Source organism: Clinocottus analis, unplaced genomic scaffold (assembly GCF_023055335.1).
Source record: "Clinocottus analis isolate CAN_PGR_092001 unplaced genomic scaffold, fCliAna1.0.p SCAF_20, whole genome shotgun sequence".
NCBI classification, from domain to species: domain Eukaryota; kingdom Metazoa; phylum Chordata; class Actinopteri; order Perciformes; family Cottidae; genus Clinocottus; species Clinocottus analis.
Genome location: NW_027175932.1, coordinates 669,855 through 690,061, shown reverse-complemented (window position 1 = coordinate 690,061; position 20,207 = coordinate 669,855). Strand labels below are relative to the sequence as shown.

The 20,207-nt window shown below is 45.1% G+C and overlaps 4 protein-coding genes across 12 annotated transcripts in view; 3 read left to right on the top strand and 1 right to left on the bottom strand.

The window, feature by feature from the left end:
- The first annotated feature begins 427 nt into the window (after positions 1–427).
- nots (nothepsin) lies at positions 428–4,202 on the top strand. The gene is made up of 9 exons (XM_068586436.1): positions 428–483; positions 974–1,154; positions 1,416–1,533; positions 1,730–1,848; positions 1,969–2,168; positions 2,793–2,918; positions 3,223–3,367; positions 3,510–3,608; positions 4,016–4,202. Exons 1-9 carry the CDS (start codon positions 428–430, stop codon positions 4,184–4,186), a joined length of 1,215 nt encoding a protein of 404 aa, XP_068442537.1. The 3' UTR covers positions 4,187–4,202.
- A 254-nt stretch (positions 4,203–4,456) lies between these two features.
- LOC137791594 (bestrophin-3-like) lies at positions 4,457–10,616 on the bottom strand. Its single transcript, XM_068586653.1, has 13 exons — positions 10,465–10,616; positions 9,884–9,978; positions 9,337–9,424; positions 8,651–8,796; positions 7,908–8,062; positions 7,540–7,617; positions 7,083–7,235; positions 6,753–6,833; positions 6,408–6,559; positions 6,066–6,153; positions 5,609–5,727; positions 5,259–5,516; positions 4,457–5,038 (listed from the first exon to the last, which is right to left on the bottom strand). The coding sequence occupies exons 1-13, from the start codon at positions 10,614–10,616 to the stop codon at positions 4,672–4,674; spliced, it is 1,932 nt and encodes a 643-aa protein (XP_068442754.1). The 3' UTR covers positions 4,457–4,671.
- A 1,006-nt stretch (positions 10,617–11,622) lies between these two features.
- LOC137791704 (uncharacterized) lies at positions 11,623–14,280 on the top strand. Of its 2 annotated transcripts, XM_068586835.1 has the most exons (6): positions 11,623–11,823; positions 12,546–12,708; positions 13,137–13,238; positions 13,424–13,549; positions 13,721–13,762; positions 13,915–14,280. In XM_068586835.1, the coding sequence occupies exons 1-6, from the start codon at positions 11,720–11,722 to the stop codon at positions 14,011–14,013; spliced, it is 636 nt and encodes a 211-aa protein (XP_068442936.1). In that variant the 5' UTR covers positions 11,623–11,719; the 3' UTR covers positions 14,014–14,280. The 2 variants fall into 2 exon arrangements, with proteins under 2 accessions (XP_068442936.1, XP_068442937.1); XM_068586836.1 differs by lacking the exon at positions 13,721–13,762.
- A 1,743-nt stretch (positions 14,281–16,023) lies between these two features.
- shank3b (SH3 and multiple ankyrin repeat domains 3b) overlaps positions 16,024–20,207 on the top strand; it is a 21,679-nt gene continuing 17,495 nt past the window's right edge. For all 8 annotated transcript variants that reach the window (XM_068586338.1, XM_068586336.1, XM_068586341.1 and 5 more), the window contains exons 1-2: positions 16,024–16,276; positions 19,456–19,750. The gene's annotated coding sequence lies outside the window, so the exon portion shown is untranslated. The remainder of the gene's footprint in view (positions 16,277–19,455; positions 19,751–20,207) is intronic.

Sequence of the window (20,207 nt, the reverse complement as noted above, 5' to 3'; positions counted from 1 at the left end):
CCCATTATTTTGTCCACCCCGTGTTGCGTCATCGTTGACGTTGTTTGTCTCGTGAGGTCGAAGCGACCGAGTCAACACGACTAAGAGTACACAAACTCAGCTGATCAGTACTCGCGTGTAGTATCTATGAGAGAATACTGAATACTGCATTGTGAGAGTTTTAGAGGGAAATAAATACTTAATGTACTAAATACTGTTTGGATTCAACACAAATACAATGTTATGTAGACGTATAACAGGCACGGGTTAACAAAAATACAACTTTTAACTGCGGCTCATGGACTTCCACTAAAACGTTGACATATCGTCTGATTTCTACTTTATTTTATTGATTAGATGATAATGTCTGCTGTCACTCTCTCGCCCTCACACACTCTGATAAGGACTCCTCTCCGTCGGCCGTCAGCATTCTGCCTCCCTCACCGACATGTTGAAGCTGCTGCTGCTGCTGCTGTGGACATGGACGAGCTGTGCGCTGGTCAGGTAGGAAACACACAGGTGTGTGTACAAATACACACACCTGTGTGTACAAATACAACTACTTTCTGCTTTAGCCGAGTCGGATGAAGAAGGAACAAAAATGTTCCCGCAATTTTTTTACTTTACTGACAATTTGTCTTTTATTCCCAGTTAAAGTTTAGTTTCACTCCAGAAATGTAAAGTTTTTACAGGAAATTTTCAACTTTTTCATGTTTTTTTTTTTTTAATGGAATAGTTTGATGTTTTGAGTTGGATGAGATGATTAAAGCTTTGATGAGTTGTTTTTACAGTTCAGTTTATAGACAGATTAAATTAATTAGTTAATCAGTGAGCTAGCGAGGCGCTACACCGAACCAGGCTAGCAGTTTCCCCTTGTTTACAGTCTTTGTGCTAAGCCAAGCTAACAATCTTCTCATATCCCGGCAAAGAGCGTCTTTACCAGAATGTTGAACCATCACTTAAAAAACCCTGAAAGTTAAATCCTCCCCCTCAGGGTCCCCCTGAAGCGGGTGCGTTCAATTCGTTCACAGCTGCGAGCCGACGGCGTGCTGGAGGAGTTCCTGAAGGAACACCGGCCCGACATGTTCAACCGGCGCTACGCTCAGTGCTTCCCGCTCGGCACGCAGTCACTGCGGCTCGGACGCTCCAGCGAGAAGATCTACAACTTCATGGACGTAAGCATTCTCTCTCCTGACCACCAGGGGGCGACTCCTCTGGTTGTATAGAAGTCTATGCTTCATGTGTTAAAGCTGCATTCTCTCTCCTGACCACCAGGGGGCGACTCCTCTGGTTGTATAGAAGTCTATGCTTCATGTGTTAAAGCTGCATTCTCTCTCCTGACCACCAGGGGGCGACTCCTCTGGTTGTATAGAAGTCTGTATAAATGACTGAATCCATTCAGCTCAGACTCACATTGTGTGTCTGTTGTGTGTCAGGCTCAGTATTACGGTGAAATCTCTTTGGGGACTCCGGCGCAGAACTTCTCTGTGGTTTTTGACACCGGCTCATCCGACCTCTGGGTGCCGTCGACCTACTGCGTCAGCCAAGCCTGTGGTACTACACAACACTACACAACTTTTCACAACCCTCCACTACACGTTACTCACAAGACAATGTGACACTACAGAACAGGTCAGGTTGGTATGACAGCAGAGTTTAGTGTGTCCCTGACTGTGATAAGAAGTTCAAGGTCTGTGTGTGTGTGTGTGTGTGTGTGTGTGTGTGTGTGTGTGTGTGTGTGTTTTCACAGCGTCACACAGGCGTTTCAAGGCGTTTGAGTCCACTTCATTCCGTCATGACGGTCGGACGTTTGGGATCCACTACGGATCCGGACACCTGCTCGGAGTCATGGCCCGAGAGACGCTGAAGGTCTCTACGACCCACGTCAACGCTACGATGTCATCCTGATTGATCCTGATACATGTATAAATGCACACAGGCAGTAAATAATAATACAGTTAAAAAGGTTACATTCATCTTCGGTTCCAGATCGAGAGTCTCATCGCCCTGAACCAGGAGTTCGGGGAGTCGGTCTACGAGCCCGGTTCTGTGTTTGTGCGATCGAAGTTTGACGGCGTTCTGGGGATGGGTTACCCGTCCCTGGCTGAGATCCTTGGAAACCCCGTTTTCGACAACATGTTGGCGGAGAAGGTGGTGGAGGAGCCGATCTTCTCCTTCTTCCTGAGCAGGTCCCACCTCCTTTTTTTTCCAGACTAATGCCATAACTCACCAGTTTGTCTATTTTAGGGCATTCACTGGGGAAAGCTCACCAGGATAACCCGTTCAAGGGTCCATTGGAGTGAGGAGAATATTTTGTTGTTTCTACCTGTTCCAGGTGGTCCAACTGGGTTTCAGGTGATACACAAGGTGTCCCTTGTTTCACATGAGAGTCAGAAGAGCTCAAGATTTTCAGGGATCTCCAAGAGTTCATGGAGCGCCCAGAGGTTCACGAAGATTTAGCGCATTCTTCAGGGTAGTCCCAATCGTTTAGTCTCCCAGTTTTTGGGATGGTCCTGTTCAGTGGTTCCTGACGGGTTCACAAGAGTCCAAGAGTTGCAGAAGATTGCATGGGTTTCAAGGTAGTTTAAGGGTTTCTGGTTTCTGAATTTATTGGTAGAATGTTTTGGTTGGACAAATAACTTACTGACTTTTTTTGGGGGAATGGTTTGAGATATTTGGTCTTTGGATCCAGAGAATTTTAAGAGTTGCAGAGATTTCAAAGATTTTCCAGGAGTCAGAGGGTCCATAAAACAGAAAATAAACGAAGAATAAATTCCAGTTTGTGAACTTCAATGTGATTTTTGTCCCTGCAGGACAACAAGCAGCGGCACCCCAGCAGGTGAACTGTTGCTAGGCGGAAAAGACGAGGCGTTGTACAGCGGACCAATCAACTGGATTCCTGTGACTGCTAAGGGCTACTGGCAAATTAGGATGGAAAGGTTTCTGAGTAATTCGAAAATTTGTTGTAACTGTAATATGTACTCAAGGCTGAGGTCCTGACCATCTACTAACAAGTGCTCATCTCCCTAATGTTTTCTTCGTTTTGGTGGCCCTTTGGACCACATCCAACATCACAATTGTGTGGGCTGGTCACAATTCATATGTTATGCAGTAAATGCAACAACCAGCAGATGGTACTCCAAATCAGATTATTAGACAATGGTGCAATCACTCTGTAAATAAAGTGAAACAGCAAAACAGAAAGGAAAACATGCCACATAACAATCTCTGTGTATCCTTCAGTGTCGCGGTGCAGGGCGCCATCACCCTCTGTCCTCGTGGTTGCCAGGCGATTGTCGACACTGGAACCTCACTCATCTCCGGCCCGACCGCTGACATCATCATCCTCCACCAGCTGATCGGAGCCACGCCCACAAACATAGGAGAGGTTAAACCCCTTAATTTCATCGTGTGATCTAAATCTCTCAAGACCCTTCTGGACAAGACTTACATCTTAGAAAGATAGATGCAGAAATCTGTAAACATGTGATCTAATTTGACCTTTTAACCTTTTTGTTGGGGTGTTCCAGTTCCTCATCGACTGCCTCAGGATGTCCAGTTTGCCTCATGTGACGTTTGTCCTCGGAGGAACAGAATACACTCTGACTGCCGAGCAATACGTTAAGAAGGTGAGTCTGTGCTTTGTTCTGCAGCTGGTTGGGTGTTTTAGTGTCAAACGCGAGCAAGGAACACTTGTTAACACGTCAGGTCCGAATCAAGTCGTGTGGTCCAGAAGGCTTTGGGGTGTTCGAGAGTTTCTGCTCCATTGACCTGAATGAGAATGTCTGTTCTACTTTTGTAATATTTCTATAAAAATATAACTGACAAAGGTTTTGTTTTTGTAATTCAAGCTAATAATTTGTCAGCATTTCAGATGTTTTTATGTTCTTTCTGATGTTGTATGTTTCAGACCTGAGAGAGACAATAATGCATTCGGCTCCATTTGTACGACAAATATACTTAAACATAAATATACTGTGTGATACCTAAAATGTCATCTTCAAAAGTCTGTCTCTGTCCGTCTCTCTGTCTTCAGGAGATGCTCGGTGACAAGGAGTTCTGTTTCAGTGGTTTCATGGCGGCGGACATTGTTTCCCCCGAAGGCCCCCTGTGGATTCTGGGAGATGTATTTCTGACCGAGTTCTACAGCATCTTCGACAGAGGACAGAACCGGGTTGGCTTGGCCTTTGCGAAACACCCGGCCTAACTCTAACTCATCATTTATCGGTTCATAGCTGACAACTTTATCATCAATAATAAAACTATACAACTATTATAAAGGCACCAACACAAATAGTACTTGTTTTTTAAACTAGCTAGAAGCATAGTTCTTACGCTTATGCCATCATTGGCTGAACGATTGATAATGGCCTTGGTGACACTATTCTTCAAAAGTACTACTTCATTACTTTTTTTGTCACGCTTTATTATATTTTCAAGTACAGTTTTTGGTGATTCAGCAGCAGCAACCGTAAATTCATGAAAAGTTCATCACCAGTTTTCGGATTCTTTTGTGTCTTTTGCGTTCTTTGATTTGTCTCCAGTGACTAAAATGGCAACAAGTGATATACCCAAACTCCAGGCTTCAAAACATTCCTTTAGTTGGACATTTCGTCTTTTCTTGTTGGGTAAAATGTCCTCACCAGCTCTAAGATTCATATGTATTCATGTACGTGAGCGTCTCAGTGGCCCTCATTTGTTCTCCAAGATCTGCAACTGGGAATCGTGGGTTTTGCTCGCTTCGCCGTTGTTAGTTCCTTCCTTCTCGTCGTCCTCGGTCTCTGTCACTCCCTGGAAGTCTTGATCGTACTCGGTGTCGGGTAACTGCAGCGTGTCGGCAGGTGGAACGGGTGCTCGTCGGGATTGGAACCGGGATAGGCCTCGCCTTCGCCGTCCCAAAGCCTTGGGGCTCGGCAGGCTTCGGACCGAAGCTTTGGACGACTGCCTGGAGAACTGGAGGGAGAACTGGCGCCCCCGTGGCCGGATCGGTGGGCGATTTGTCCATCGGAATTCTTTTGGTCCCAACTGAGTTGGGGAACAACAAACCAAGGAGCCGGTTCTGGAAATACAAAGAAAGACTCAGACTACAGGGGAAGGTTAAAGGTGTGGGTAGGATTATACAACTCAAAAGGAGATTATTACCAAATCTAAGACCAACTGTGATTGCTTGTCATATTGGTAATCCCATGTTCTCCAACAGCAGCATTAAAGGTTTTCATTAAGGCCAGAGTGGACCGCAAAGTCAGACCGCAAAGTCAGAAGTGATGCCACTGAATTACCTCGAGTTATCCAAGCCTGCGGCCTCTTCAGAGGGGGATGAATCCAGTCCGTTCTGAGGTTTCGCTGCTTCGCCGTTGCCAGAAGAATCAACGCTGTGACAGATGTCACCGGACAACGGCGGACTGACGACGAGCCGGGGGAAGCCAGTAAAGGGCGGGCTTTCAGGAGACGGAGGGTTGCTGCTGACCTCCCTTAAGGTGGATAAGGTGTCCAAGGCAGCGGGGCTCAGATCCGTGGGCTTTGGACAATGATTAACCCTGGATGGATTTAAGGAAGATCAAATTAAAGACTTGACTGTTAAGTCAACCAATATGGGTACCTTTAGTGCTGAAATTGATCAATACTAAACCTGAAGTCTGGGAAGAAGCTTCCTGTTGCGTCACTGCTGTGTCGTTTGAAGATGGGTCGAGGAGGTCGGAGTTCAGGAGGCTCCTGAACGCTCAGCAGCCGCCGGACTCGACCCAGAACCTGCAAAACATCCATAGAGATGACCGTAGAAAAAGTTTAAATATTCTTTCAAGACTTAAGACTGTTTGTCCGTTCAGGATTCTGTTCAAACAAAAAACTAGAGAGAGAATCAAATCATAAATGAAAGCTGTCTGAGAACATTTTGAAGAAATGACTTCATAAATTAGGTATAAAGTTGCGCTAACCATACCAAAAACTATTCAAATCTTCCTTGATTAATGACCTAATGACATTTAAGATTATATTTGATATCTGTCAAGTAGTTATCCGTCCAGCTTACTGACTGACAAACATGCTTACTTGTTTAAAATCAAAAGTAAAAAAAAACTCTGTATTACCGACTCTTGGCGCCAAGCTAAATAATTCTCCTGTTGGCGTGGACGACCGTCGCCATTGTCCTCATCGACCTGCAGGATGTCAGAGAGTCTGGAGGAGACGTTGGATAAAAAAAGATTTCTATAACAATGAGGAGTGCTAACTTCCTGTGTAACGACCGCAGGGGGTCACGTGGTTGAAATGTGTAATGCTGCGTTCACACCGAAAGTGTTACGAATATTCACGTCTGTTTACTCGCTCGACAATAAATTATTTGTGCATTGACTTTGCATGTAATCTACTCGCGTGTTGAATTCGCAACGCTTTTGCTGTGAACGCAGCACGAGACATGTGCGTATGTTAACCCCATGTCGGTGGTGGAGCCGAGGAACGACGGGATGCAGTAGTCGGCGGCGGCCAGCGTGTACGGCGGGCGCGCCTCGCAGTCGTTCCAGTACATGTCTTTGGTCATGTGAGGCAGGTTCATGTGCATCTCGTCCACAGCCAGCAGAGACACCTGGAGGGACAGGTGAGCAGGAAGTGACGACGGTGAAACAAACAAGTCCTAAGCTTGATGCGGTTTTGTTGCACTAGAAGTGTAAAGTACTAATCAGTAGTATATTGCTGTGTTAAAGCTTCCGGCCACCAGTGGAAGCTTTCCAGAGCCCTTGGGCCTGCGTATGAGCCGAGCGCTCTGATTGGCTGCTGACCTGAAGGTTCCTGTCGATGATCCAGTTCGCTTCAAAGTCGTCGTCATCTTCCCCAAATGGGTTGATCAGCTGCTCGGCCACCTGATCGTAAGCAACCAATCACATCGGGAGGTCAGTCACACGCGTTTGAGAGGTTTTCTTTAGAGATTTAAAGAGGTGGGAACCAAAGGCCTTGTGGCCACAGACAGGAAGTCAGAACGAAGGTACTGGGTTGTGTTCAGGAACCTAATACTTGGTAAGGTTTAGGCAAAAGAAGTACTCTGATACATTCAGGTAACAAAACTAATACTTTGTTTAGTCCACAAAAGTACTTGGTTATGTTTAATAAACCTTCAGCCAGCCGGAGTAGAAGAAGAACTGCAGCAGCGTGAAGACGGGAACGTAGAGGTCCAGGTCGTGTCCCGGGTAGCGCTGAGCGGGGTCCAGGAACTGACGTCCAATCAGACAAGCGAAGAAAAAGGTGTAGACGGCGAGAGTGACAACCTGGAGAGAGAGAGAGAGAGAGAGAGAGAGAGAGAGAGAGAGAGAGAGAGAGAGAGAGAGAGAGAGAGAGAGAGAGAGAGAGAGAGTTCAGGGTTCATGGTTCATGGTTCATCCCTCTCTCTGTGTGGGAGGTTCAGAGCTCTGATTCAATTACAGTAATGATGGAGGATGATGCGATCAGATGGTGAGACAGATGTGAACATAACATGAATGTAGTAGAACATGTAGTATAATATAAATGTAGTCGAGATGTAGAACATGCAGTAGAACATGTAGTAGAACATGTAGTAGAACATAAAGGAACCTGCGTGTAAACCAGCGGCACGCCGACCCAGTCGTATCCAAACAGAGTGGAACACCAAGTCCTGAAGTGATTCATCTCCTGAGACAGAAACAAACACGTTCACCCACAAAACATGGTGTGTGTGTGTGTGTGTGTGTGTGTGTGTGTGTGTGTGTGTGTGTGTGTGTGTGTGTGTGTGTGTGTGTCCTTCAGAGGCATTTCCTAATTGACAGGTTATCCCTTCATCTAATGAGGCACTTCCATGATTTTGTTATTGTCCTACATCTCAGAGTTACAGGTTGTACTTGTTACTCCTCTAAATGAAGGGATCGTGTTTCTCTAAATGTCTCAACATTCTTTTTCTGACAGAATACAAAGTGTTGAGTCACGTTGAGAAGGTTCTGCAGGTCGATGCTGTCCTGGATGCGTCCGTCCTGTCGAGCTTTAGACGCCAAGTTGGAGAACCAGACGACGGGAATCCAGTACTTCAGGTGAGGAGAACGGATGTTCTCAAACACTTTCCTCTCCTCTGCAGTCATGAAACCTGCAAATGTGTGCAGAGAACCATCAGCAGATTAGAGTTCAGTTGTAGTCCTGGTTACAAAACCAAGATGGCGACTACCAAAACCAAGATGGTGACTTCCAAAACCAAGAGGGCGACTTCCAAAACCAAGATGGCGACTACCAAAACCAAGATGCCGAAGAAAGAAACAACAACATGGTGACTTCCAAAAGGATCCAAAATCAAGAAGATGGAAACTAAAAACAACTAATTGTGACGGCGATAAACGAAGATGGTGACTGAAATAATGCTGAACTCAAGGCTTCAAATATCAGGCAGATTTTGAAAAAAGAAAACGCATTGCCAAATGTAAAACGGAAATCTGACAGACGTTCTTATTAAATAAAAAATAAAAAAAGGTTCATCATAATGAGCCGTGCTCTCAGAGAGCGGCTCTAATTGGCCGATAACGAGCCGATCCCCGGGGTCTGATGATCCGCTCACAGGAAGGAGGAGGAACAGACGAGAAGGAGCTGAACTCCATCTGACTTTCAACGTTTCAGTTCAGACACACACAGACATTACAGGTACACATAAAACTCAAGTACATGAATACTCTCATGCTCTCACCGGCCTCCACCACGTGGTCCATGGTGGGGAAGCGTTTGCAGACGGCCGTGCTGACGGAGCGGAAGATGAGCAGCGACGTCAGGTTCACGTAGCGCACGAGCGTCCGGCGCAGCAGGCGGCCATATTCATCTTTACCTTGAACACAACTGCAGGGAAGCAGAGACAATCACAGCTTCACGGACTCCCAACGACCAAAGTGCTCTGCTTTCCAATTTGTACCTAAAGCTACTACAAATAACTTTCCTTTAGTTTTGTGGACTAAAGAGGTAGTGTTGGTTCTGTCGCCCCCTGTGGACAAAAGAGGTAGTGTTGGTTCTAGTGCCCCCTGTGGACTAAAGAGGTAGTGTTGGTTCTGTCGCCCCCTGTGGACTAAAGAGGTAGTGTTGGTTCTGTCGCCCCCTGTGGACTAAAGAGGTAGTGTTGGTTCTGTCGCCCCCTGTGGACTAAAGAGGTAGTGTTGGTTCTAGTGCCCCCTGTGGACTAAAGAGGTAGTGTTGGTTCTAGTGCCCCCTGTGGACTAAAGAGGTAGTGTTGGTTCTAGTGCCCCCGGTGGACTAAAGAGGTAGTGTTGGTTCTGTCGCCCCCTGTGGACTAAAGAGGTAGTGTTGGTTCTGTCGCCCCCTGTGGACTAAAGAGGTAGTGTTGGTTCTGGTCCTGGTGGACTACCTCAGGTAGCTGTGACTCACCTGGAGATGTGGACCATGAGTCGGTCGGGCCAGGGCAGGTTAACGAACTGATGCCACCATCGATTCACCACCAGAGTCACGTAAAAGCCTGAAACACCAGCACGCGACACGTGTCATCGAATTCATGTTAAGTCGTATGAATAAATGTGTTTAGCACAATACACTTGAACATTAATAAGTGAATTCATGTTTTTGTATTACTGCACAGGTTCATTCTTGTTTTCATGTTGCAGAAGCTCTGAAGCAGAAACAACATGTTCTCTGACACACAAACACTTAACCAGCTTTCAGCTTGTCACTGATGTTAATGATCCGTTTCCATTAGCAGCGACTAATGAGGCAACACAGCACCCTGTCTGCCTGTCTGTCTGTGTGTGTGTGTGTGTGTGTGTGTGTGTGTGTGTGTGTGTGTGTGTGTGTGTATATATATATATATATATATATATATATATATATATATATATATATATATATATATATATATATATATATTTTTTTTTTTTTTTTTTTTTCAGTGGTGAAGTGATGTTTCTGGTGTTAGACGTACCCAGAACGAAGGTGACGGGGATCTGCTCTGCGTACTTGTCACAGTACATGGAAAGTTTCTCAAACAATCTCTTCTGATGGTCGGAGAGGACGAGCCTGCAGAGGACACACAGTGCACGTAGAACAAGAGCTGCACACATCACTTCCTGTTCACTGGTTGCAAAAAAAACAAGATGGCCGATTTCCAAGATGGCCGTATTCCAAGATGGCCATATTCCAAGATGGCCGTACTCCAAGATGGCCGTACTCCAAGATGGCCATTTTTCCATTTGAATCGGAAGAAGAAGAAGAAGAAGAAGAAGAAGAAGAAGAAGAAGAAGAAGAAGAAGAAGAAGAAGAAGAAGAAGAAGAAGTACAGGCACAAGAGCAGGTATTGTGTTACCTGTAGAGTTGTGTTACCTGTAGATGAGGCTCAGCAGGTGTTGTGTTACCTGTAGAGTTGTGTTACCTGTAGTGTTACCTGTAGATGAGGCTCAGCAGGTGTTGTGTTACCTGTAGAGTTGTGTTACCTGTAGTGTTACCTGTAGATGAGGCTCAGCAGGTGTTGTGTTACCTGTAGAGTTGTGTTACCTGTAGTGTTACCTGTAGATGAGGCTCAGCAGCGTGTAGAGCAGCAGGAACACGGTGAACTCTCGGTACAGCAGCTTGTAGATGCTTCCTCTCCAGCGCAGCAGCAGCCGGTGGAAGCTGAAGAAGCTGGCGTTGGCGACTTTACTGGAATAGGTGACGGTCATCCTGAAACCTGACAAATAAAGTCTGTCAGCTCGTCTGCTGGACATCATGGAGGGTTCAGCGTTACAGGATCTACTCACAGACAAACTCACAGACGACTCTGCTTCTCCTTAGCGGTGCTTTTCATCCGAATCCTTCAGTCCTGATCAGTTTCTGACAAACCCTCTCTCTCTCTCTCTCTCTCTCTCTCTCTCTCTCTCTCTCTCGCTCTCGCTCTCTCTCTCTCTCTCTCTCTCTCGCCCACATGATGCTGTCCAGTAGCCCAGTAATGCCAGAGTGGTATTGATGAGCCGGCGAGCTAAATGTAGTTGTGTGTGTGTGTGTGTGTGTGTGTGTGTTGGCATGGATAGCCGTGGAGGTAAACGCCTATAAAAAGAAACACAACCAGCAACAACATGACATCATACCAGCAAACCAACCAATCACAGAAATAGAAACATTAACATTAGTTTTTGTAAATTATTATATATATTTTTGATTTGTTATTATTACATTATTATAAATGTTAAATTTTGGAAAACCTACGGACTTTAGTTACTGAAGTTTCAAATTTTCAAATTTAAAAAAGAAATACTATTTTTACATTTTACACTTTTTATTTTTTCCCTTTTTTAAAAAAAAAAAAAAAAAACTTTTTCTTTAATCTTCTACTTTTTTTTCTTCAGTGCGGAATAAATTAAATGGAGTGAGACGTCTTTATTTTCTTTCACTGTGGTCTCCTTAGAAACATAGATCGTCTCTGTGAGAAGAGGAACGGCTTAATTGTGTTTTGGGGATAGTATTATTACTATTACTAATAATGGAACAAAATATTAACACAGTATTAATCTTTGCCAGACTCTGTGACTATTTAATATGACATTTTACATTTTGAAAGTGTTTCTTTAAAAGTCAACCGTGATGCATGCTGTTACCTGAGTGCAGCATGAATAAATCGGAGTGAGACATCTTCACTTGTTTTTACTGTCCGTAGACGCATGCGTAGAACGTCGCGATAGAATGGAGGCGGGTCATCCATGAGGAAGGACCCCTTGTTTAACTCAGGCTCCCCGTCGCTTCGCACTGGTCTGTAGTCAGTTTGGTGTCTTCTTCCTGCTCTCTTTGTATGAAGTTAGCCGCTCTCAGATCGGCGCTAAGGCTCCGCCCCCTGAGGGGTTTCGCGGTAAAATCAAGCACTGACACGCGGAGACGCAGCAGCAGCGGGATCAGGTAAAACAACACACTTTACTTCTTCCGCGGTTAGTCTCGATTAATAAGAGCCACTCTTTGGGTCGCGAGTGAACCGCCCGCCATGTTTAATTCACCATTTATTGTCCAGCATCACTGTAATTCAGCTCCAAAGAAAAACTTCTATTCTTCGACGTGATTGGCGGATTTATTTTCTACATCGTCCAATCGAGTAAATCGAGAGGCGGGCCTTCTGTGCCATCAATATAATGCAATCATTGTATATTAACATTAATGTACATCAATGGTTCTAAACTCTATAATATTGTGACATTTTAACATTGAGGTTATGTTCCTGCACTATGATATCTATTTTTTATGTTTTTTTTAATTGTGGCAAATAATAAACTTTATTTTTGTCATTGTTTATACTGTTTTTTAAGTAACATTTTACCAGCAGAAAAGAAGTAACTTCAATAAATAAATATAAATATATAAAATAATGATATAAAAAGCATTATGTTGTCTTTACCACCCATCAGTTGATAAAGTTAAATGTGTATTTAAGGATTTATTCTCTGTGTACATGTGCAGGTATTCTTGTCTCACGCTAACTTTTTAAATTATTTATTTGTACTTTTTTCAAAGCAGATTCACCGTTCGATTGATGAACTCATTGATTATTATCAGTTTGTAATCATCAGTTCATCAGCCTCTAATCAGCACTCTGACTTCCTGGTTCCCTCTGTTCTGCACATGCTCAGTAGAGACATGCCGTCCAACGTGGAGATCAAAGCGAGAGTGAGCGACCCGGCGCTGTTCGCCAAGATGGCCGCCGAGCTCAGCCAATCAGAGGGCACGGTCATCAGGCAGCACGACACGTTCTTCCACTGCGGCCGAGGACGCCTGAAGCTGAGGGACCTCATGGTGTGGGAAAAAAAGAATAATAATTACTAAAATAATTAGGACCAAAACCAAAAAAAAAACCTTTTTTTGTTTTCATAGATTTTTAGTCAACGAAAAAAAAATCTATTAAAAAAAAAGAAGTCTCCGAAAAAAAGGCTCTACGAATTATTATTATTATTTTTTTGGGGGGGATTTGGTCTTGATTATTTATTTTTTTATTTGTTGTTTTAGTCATAATTTATGGAAGCCCATTTCCATATATTACATAAAAATATCACACAAAAAAATTCTAATTATGACAACAACAAAAAAAAAATCCATCCAATAAAATGTTGGAAATAACAAAAATGAAAGAAAAGATTCAAAACAAAATAAAAACAAATATTGAATCATAATAGATGTATAAACCGCCTGTGCACTGTTTGTTTGTTTGTTTGTTTGTTGGTCAGGACGGGTCCGGTCAGCTGATCTTCTACGAGCGCCCCGACACCGCCGGGCCCAAACTGTCCCGCTTCTCCATCAGCCCCACCGGCGCCCCGGCCAGCCTGAGGGTAACCTAGCAACCACAATGCATCGCTCACAAAACACAGCCAGCTGCTAATGTGTGTGTTGGTCCCTATGTGTCTGTGTGCGTCTGCGTGTGAGCGTGCATGTGCGCTTGCGTGTGTGCGTGCGTGTGCGCGTGTGTGCACGCGTCTGTGTGTGCATGCGTGCATCTGTGTGTGCTGTCATGTAGTCCGTGCTGTCCGACGCCCTCGGGGTCACAGGAGAGGTGAGAAAGCAGCGCCGGCTGTTCCTCATCGGACAGACCAGAGTGCACCTAGACGCCGTAGAGGGGCTAGGGGACTACATGGAGCTGGAGGTACACACACACTCACACACACACACACTCACACACACACACACACTCACACACACACTCACACACACACACACACTCACACACACACTCACACTCACACTCACACACACACACACACTCACACTCACACAGGTACATCCTCCACATTGTTTGTTGTTGTTGTTTGTTCAGGTCGTGATGCGTCCAGATCAGACGGTTGAAGACGGACAGCAGGTCAGTCTGTATACGTTAAACTTCTACCTGTGTCACTAGTACACCAGCATCTAAAAGTACACAAGTACAAGTACACACTCTACCTGTGTCACTAGTACACCAGCATCCGAAAGTACTAGTACTAAAGTACTAGTACACGCTGTACTTGGCAGGTGGCTGAGCAGCTGATGGAGAAGCTGAGCGTCTCTCAGGAGAGTCTGGTGACGGGAGCCTACATGGACCTGCTGCTGCAGGGACGCGCCGGGGAGTGAAGCAAGCGCACCCCTGAGCCGGCATGGAGCTGCTGCTGCTGCTGGGACACACTGAGGCATGAAACAAGCGCACCCCTAAACCAAGATGGAGCTGCTGCTGGGACACACTGAGGCATGAAACAAGCGCACCCCTGGAGAGCAGGAACAGCAACGAGGGTTCAATTCTTTTGACCGACTGATGAATGAAAACATTCTCTCTGCTCTAAATACACCATCAGCTTCATCAGCTTCATCACCTTCATCACCTTCATCAGCTTTATCAGCTTCATCACCCGATCAGCTGAAATAAAAACATTTAGATGGTTAAAAAGTTGTGTTTACACATTTTATTTATTTATGTTTTGTTTGTTGTAACTTCAGCTATATATATATATATATATATATATATATATATATATATATCTCCTAAATCGGTGCACAGCCTCCTTCAGGCAGCAGATGGCGCTGCGACTGCAGCAGAGACACAAACAGCTGATTTCAGTCTGTTTGCATCATAAAACTTTATTCATCTCAGAAGGAAGGAAGTAGGAAAGTGTGTATAAATAATCCAGAATATACTTAGGAAATATAAAAAAACAAATGGAGGCCCTCAGAGTAAACAGTAAAAACATTTATGTTTGTAACTTCAGCTCAAACTGTCTGAAAATCATTTGTAGCTCTTTAATGATATTTTTAATTCATTAATTAATATGAACGAATATGCTCTGTTTAAATATGAATAATTCATATTATTATGAGGTAATATTGTGACATTTCTATGTTAAATATGTGATCTAAATGCACTTGATCTTTACATCTCATACTTGTGAAAAAGTTCACCAGGTTTTTTCTGACAGAACGAAATGTGTTAAAATGAATTTATTTTCACGAATTCCCAAAATCCACCTGCGTCACATTTATGTTCAGTAAGTTAAAGTCACCACCAGGAACCTCCTTTAGTGTTGTTTTAGCGCCCCCTGTGGACTAAAGAGGTAGTGTTGGTTCTGTCGCCCCCTGTGGACTAAAGAGGTAGTGTTGGTTCTAGTGCCCCCTGTGGACTAAAGAGGTAGTGTTGGTTCTGTCGCCCCCTGTGGACTAAAGAGGTAGTGTTGGTTCTAGTGCCCCCTGTGGACTAAAGAGGTAGTGTTGGTTCTAGCGCCCCCTGTGGACTAAAGAGGTAGTGTTGGTTCTAGCGCCCCCTGTGGACTAAAGAGGTAGTGTTGGTTCTAGTGCCCCCTGTGGACTAAAGAGGTAGTGTTGGTTCTGTCGCCCCCTGTGGACTAAAGAGGTAGTGTTGGTTCTGTCGTGTTAAAAAGCTATAAAATATGCGTCATCACAACGTTGTACTTTAACGTAATGAAGTGTTGGTTGTGTATTCAGATGTATATACTACTGACACGTATACTACACATGTATGCTATCGACATGTGTACTACCACTGTTGATATTACCAGAGCACTGATGTGTATACTGGTGTTTATATACTGTGTGTACTGGGGTGTGTACTGTGTGTACTCTGTGTAACAGTGATGTGAAGCTCTCAGTGATTCTTGGCTTCCTGCCTCTGCCTGAGGTTCACGTGGGGAAAACACCCTCTTCATCTCCTCGTGTGAGGAAGAGGAGGAGGAGGAAGAGGAGGGAGGAGGTCACGTGACACCGGCGGCCACGTGGCGCTCCGATTGGTCGATGCCGGTCTCCTAGAAACTAAACATCCTTAAACTAAACATACGCGTTGTGACTCTTCATCGTCCGGCGACGCGACTCGTCATCGTCGGCCAGTGATGAAGATGATGATGAAGATGATGGGGATGATTTTTTTTTCCTTTGCTGTTTCGTCGTTGCCATGACGACGGGGCCGCTCCTCCACACCCACGCTGCCCCCCCCCCCCCCCTCTCTCTCTCTCTCTCTCTCTCAAAAGAGAGAGAGAGAGAGAGAGAGAGGTGTGTTTTCTCTCCCACGCATTAGAGTGGGAGACAACGTGTGCACTCGCACGTGCACGCTCACACACACACGCACACACACACACTGTGTTGTGCGGTGTGTGTGTCATGCAGTGTGTGGGCTGAGCGACCAGCCTTCCACTCATCCTGCCTCTCTCCCTCCTCTTCTTCTCTCTATTCGTCTCCAGATACACCTCCTCTTCCTCTTCTTCTTCTCTTCCTTCTTCTTTTCCACCCTCCATCATCTCTCTCCTCTTCCTCTCTTCCTCTTCCTCTCTCCATCAGTCCTTCCTCTTCTTTTCAGTTCATCATCATCATGGAGAACGAGTCGGTGATCTTCTGGGTGAGTCTCTCTCTCTGCAGCTGTGTGTGTGTGTGTGTGTGTGTGTGTGTGTGTGTGTGTGTGTGTGTGTGTGTGTGTGACTTGCTGCCGCTCTGTAACTTTCAAAGTCGTGACATTTTTTCTTTAAACTTAACCATTTTTTTTAACCTCTTGTCATCTTTTCCACTCGTCCTTTCCTTCCCTCGTTACCTTGCCTCCTCCCTTCCTTTCCTTTCTTCCCTATCTGCATTCCTTCGCTCTTCCCTTTGCTGTCTTCCTCATTCATTCCTTCTCTTTCCTTCATCTCCTTCCCTCTTCCATTATTTGCTTCCTTGCAACCTTTCGTCCTCTCTTTTCCTTTCTCCCTTCCTCTCCTTTCCTTCTCTCCAGCATTCCTTCCCTCTTTTCCTTACCTGCTACATTTATTCCTCTTCTTCTTCCTCACCTAACAGTTGCCTCCTTTCCTTAACTCCTCCATCCTTTACTCTCTTTTCTTCCTCTTCTGTCTCTGCTCCTTTAATCCCTTTCTTCTCTCTTCATTTCACCTTATTCACTTCCTTCCTCTCATCCTTTTTTTCATCTTCTTTCCTTTCTGACATCCATCTTTCCCTTTCCCCCCATCTTATATCTTTATTCTCCTTCACCTCCTCTTTCCTTCCTCTTTTCCTTCCCTCCTTTCCTTTAACTGTCTGTCCTACCTCGTCGTCATCTCCGTTTTTTCTTTTTCTTTTCTATCGCTCCTTTCCTCCCTCCATCTCTCTGAGGGATGTCTTTTTATTTCCTGTTTCCTCCAGCATCACATTCGGTGTGTGTGTGTGTGTGTGTGTGTGTGTGTGCGCGTGCGTGTGTATGTGTATGCGTGTGTGTATGTGTGTGTGTGTGTTATGTAAGCTCAGCAGAGAGTGTGTAGGCCGTATTCTCAGACCGTCTATCTGAAGAGATGATCGTTCTCAAACACTTCAAACAGGAAGTGGATCGTCTTTCTCCTTTTCCTCCTCTTCTTCTTCTTCCTCTTCTTCTTCCTCTTCTTCTTCTTCCTCCTCTTCTTCCTCTTGTTCTTGTGCAGCTTTGATGTTCATGAACTTCTCTGTTCTGGTTCCGTCATTCGTTGTTTCCCAAGAGAAGACCACAAGCCGTTACGAGCTCTGACCCGTCTACCTGTCCACCTGTCCACCTGTCTACCTGTCTACCTGTCCACCTGTCCACCTGTCCACCTGTCTACCTGTCCACCTGTCCACCTGTCCACCTGTCTACCTGTCCACCTGTCCACCTGTCCACCTGTCTACCTGTCCACCTGTCCACCCGTCTACCTGTCCACCTGTCCACCTGTCCACCTGTTTCCGTGTCTACCTGTCCCCCTGTCCAAGTTGTTTCTAACAACTTGTTTCTAGCAACTTGTCCCTCGCGACTTGTCCCTCGCGACTTGTCCCTCGCGACTTGTCCCTCGCGACTTGTTCCTCGCGACTTGTTCCTCGCGACTTGTTTCTAGCGACTTGTTCCTCGCGACTTGTTTCTAGCGACTTGTTCCTCGCGACTTGTTTCTAGTGGCGTGTTTCTTGTTAAAAGCAAGTGATTAGGACCAAATTCTCGGACCAAAAAGTGAATAATTGATACAGTAAAAGATGGATTCTTGGCTTCCATGCATCAACACAGTATCGGCACGTATCGCGATACGATGCTGTGTCGATTATTTTCTGTATCGCGATACGATGCTGTGTCGATTATTTTCTGTATCGCGATACGATGCTGTGTCGACTCACGTTGTGCCGTAGTGTTCGCCACTGTTGTCGTCGTTTCTGCCGCGTGAACGTAACGCAAAGCGACGACGAGCACTGTTTTGCGAAGACGAAACCGAGAGTGAAATATTTTAGCGTCCGTCCTGAAGGGGCGGGGCCTTTTACTGTCGCCGTGATGAACGTTTCCGCCTCCAGGCGGCGCTCACGGGGCTCCAGGTCGGCCTGAAGGACACAGATCCTCTCAGAGTGGAGGCTCCAAGGGATGTGAGAAACTTGACAAGATGAAGTGTGTGTGATTGTGTGTCTGTGTGAGAGATGAAAATACAGTGTTTTATCAGCGCCTGCCATTGGTTACCATGGTAATGGCCAAGGGAGCTCCATTTTCAGACACACACACACACACACACACACACACACACACACACACACACACACACACACACACACACACACACACACATCCTGTTCACACCTAACAATGAATGCTTCTCTCTTTTGACCACAACTGGAACTCGTCTTCGCTGCATAATGAAATAATCTCATGAATCATGAATAATAAATAACTTTATTAAACGAGTAAAAGTCATCGACACGAGTCAAAGGACAAGACATTGCATTTATATATATTTTATTTATTGTTTTTCTTTAGAATCCTATTAAAAAAAGATAAATTATAATATATATATATATATATATATATATATATATATATATATATTTATATATTTCTGAAAAGTACCTTTGGATTAATGTAATGGAGTGAGATGTAACGAGTAGAGTAGTGTGTGTGTGTGTGTGTGTGTGTGTGTGTGTGTGTGTTTTATCAGCGTTGTCCAGCTTCTCGACTTCTTCCTGCCAAACATCCGTTTCCTTGGCAACCCAGACAAGGAAACAGGAAGTGTGAGTCACAGGAAGTACTTCTAATCTTTTGTCGAGATTTATTTTTTTGGTCCGACATGTCCTCCTGCTGTCCGCATTGTCATGCACACACACACACACACACACACACACACACACACACACACACACACACACAGGAGAGAGAACCCAGCTCTAACAAATGAAGCATAGACTTCTATACAACCAGAGGAGTCGCCCCCTGGTGGTCAGGAGAGAGAATGCAGCTATATATATATATATATATATATATATATATATATATATATATATATATATATATATATATATATATATATATGTGTGTAGAAGCAGAACTTTACATAATTCGAGGCGTTGCGTCTCTGTTGCTAACGGAGACGGCGTGCTGTTGCGTAACTGGACCTGAAATGGCCTCCGTTCAGCGTCTCGGTCTGACCCAGTTCTGCTCCAAACCGGAGCCCCGCTCCGTCGTCTCCATCGCTCCACTCGTCTTCTGACATGTTCCCCCTCTCCTCTCTCCTCTCCTTCACATCCTGCCCCCTCCCTCACCTCCCTCTTCCTCCCCCTCTTCCTCCCTCTCTACAGGATGGGCAGGGCAGCTCCCAGAATACCGTCTGACACCCTGAGAGCGCTCGCTCTGCTGCAGGATTACTTCACGCTCACCGCCGCTGTACTACGCAAAGTACTTCACCGCTCGCTGTAAAAGTACAACGTCCGCTGAGGAAGTACAACGTCTTACTCGCAGGATTACAAGGAGCCGATCAGAACCTGGCACCTCGGCTGGACCAGAACAAACCAGTACTGACACCAGTGAGCCAGTCGAGACCAGTAGAACTCAGTAGAGGCCGTTGGAAAAGTTTGATGGGACCGCTGACGATAGGTGAGTCTCCATTTTATCACCGAGGTCACATGACACGCTTATGACTCCAAATGAGACCAGCTCAACGCAAGGAGGTAACAGGTTTTAGAAAGTATTAAGCTATTTAAAAAGTATCTCAATTCAAAAGTATCTTATTTAAGTTACAATGAAGTCATCGAAGTTACAGTTATGGAGGTGGAGTTGTTCTAGAGTTGTTCTAGAGGTGTTCTAGAGTTGTTCTAGAGGTGTTCTAGAGTTGTTCTAGAGGTGTTCTAGAGGTGGAGTTCTTCTGGAGACAGGAAACCATCAGGACGGTGTAACTTCGAGTTATTTCGGGACGAAGCCGCTCGAGTGGAAGAGAAAATAAACTGGACGACGTGGCGACTCTGAACATCCTGGACGGGAGAGGAAACCACGAGGAGACGAGGAGACAAGGGGACGAGGAGACGAGGGGACGTTACGTAACGAGCTCTGCAGA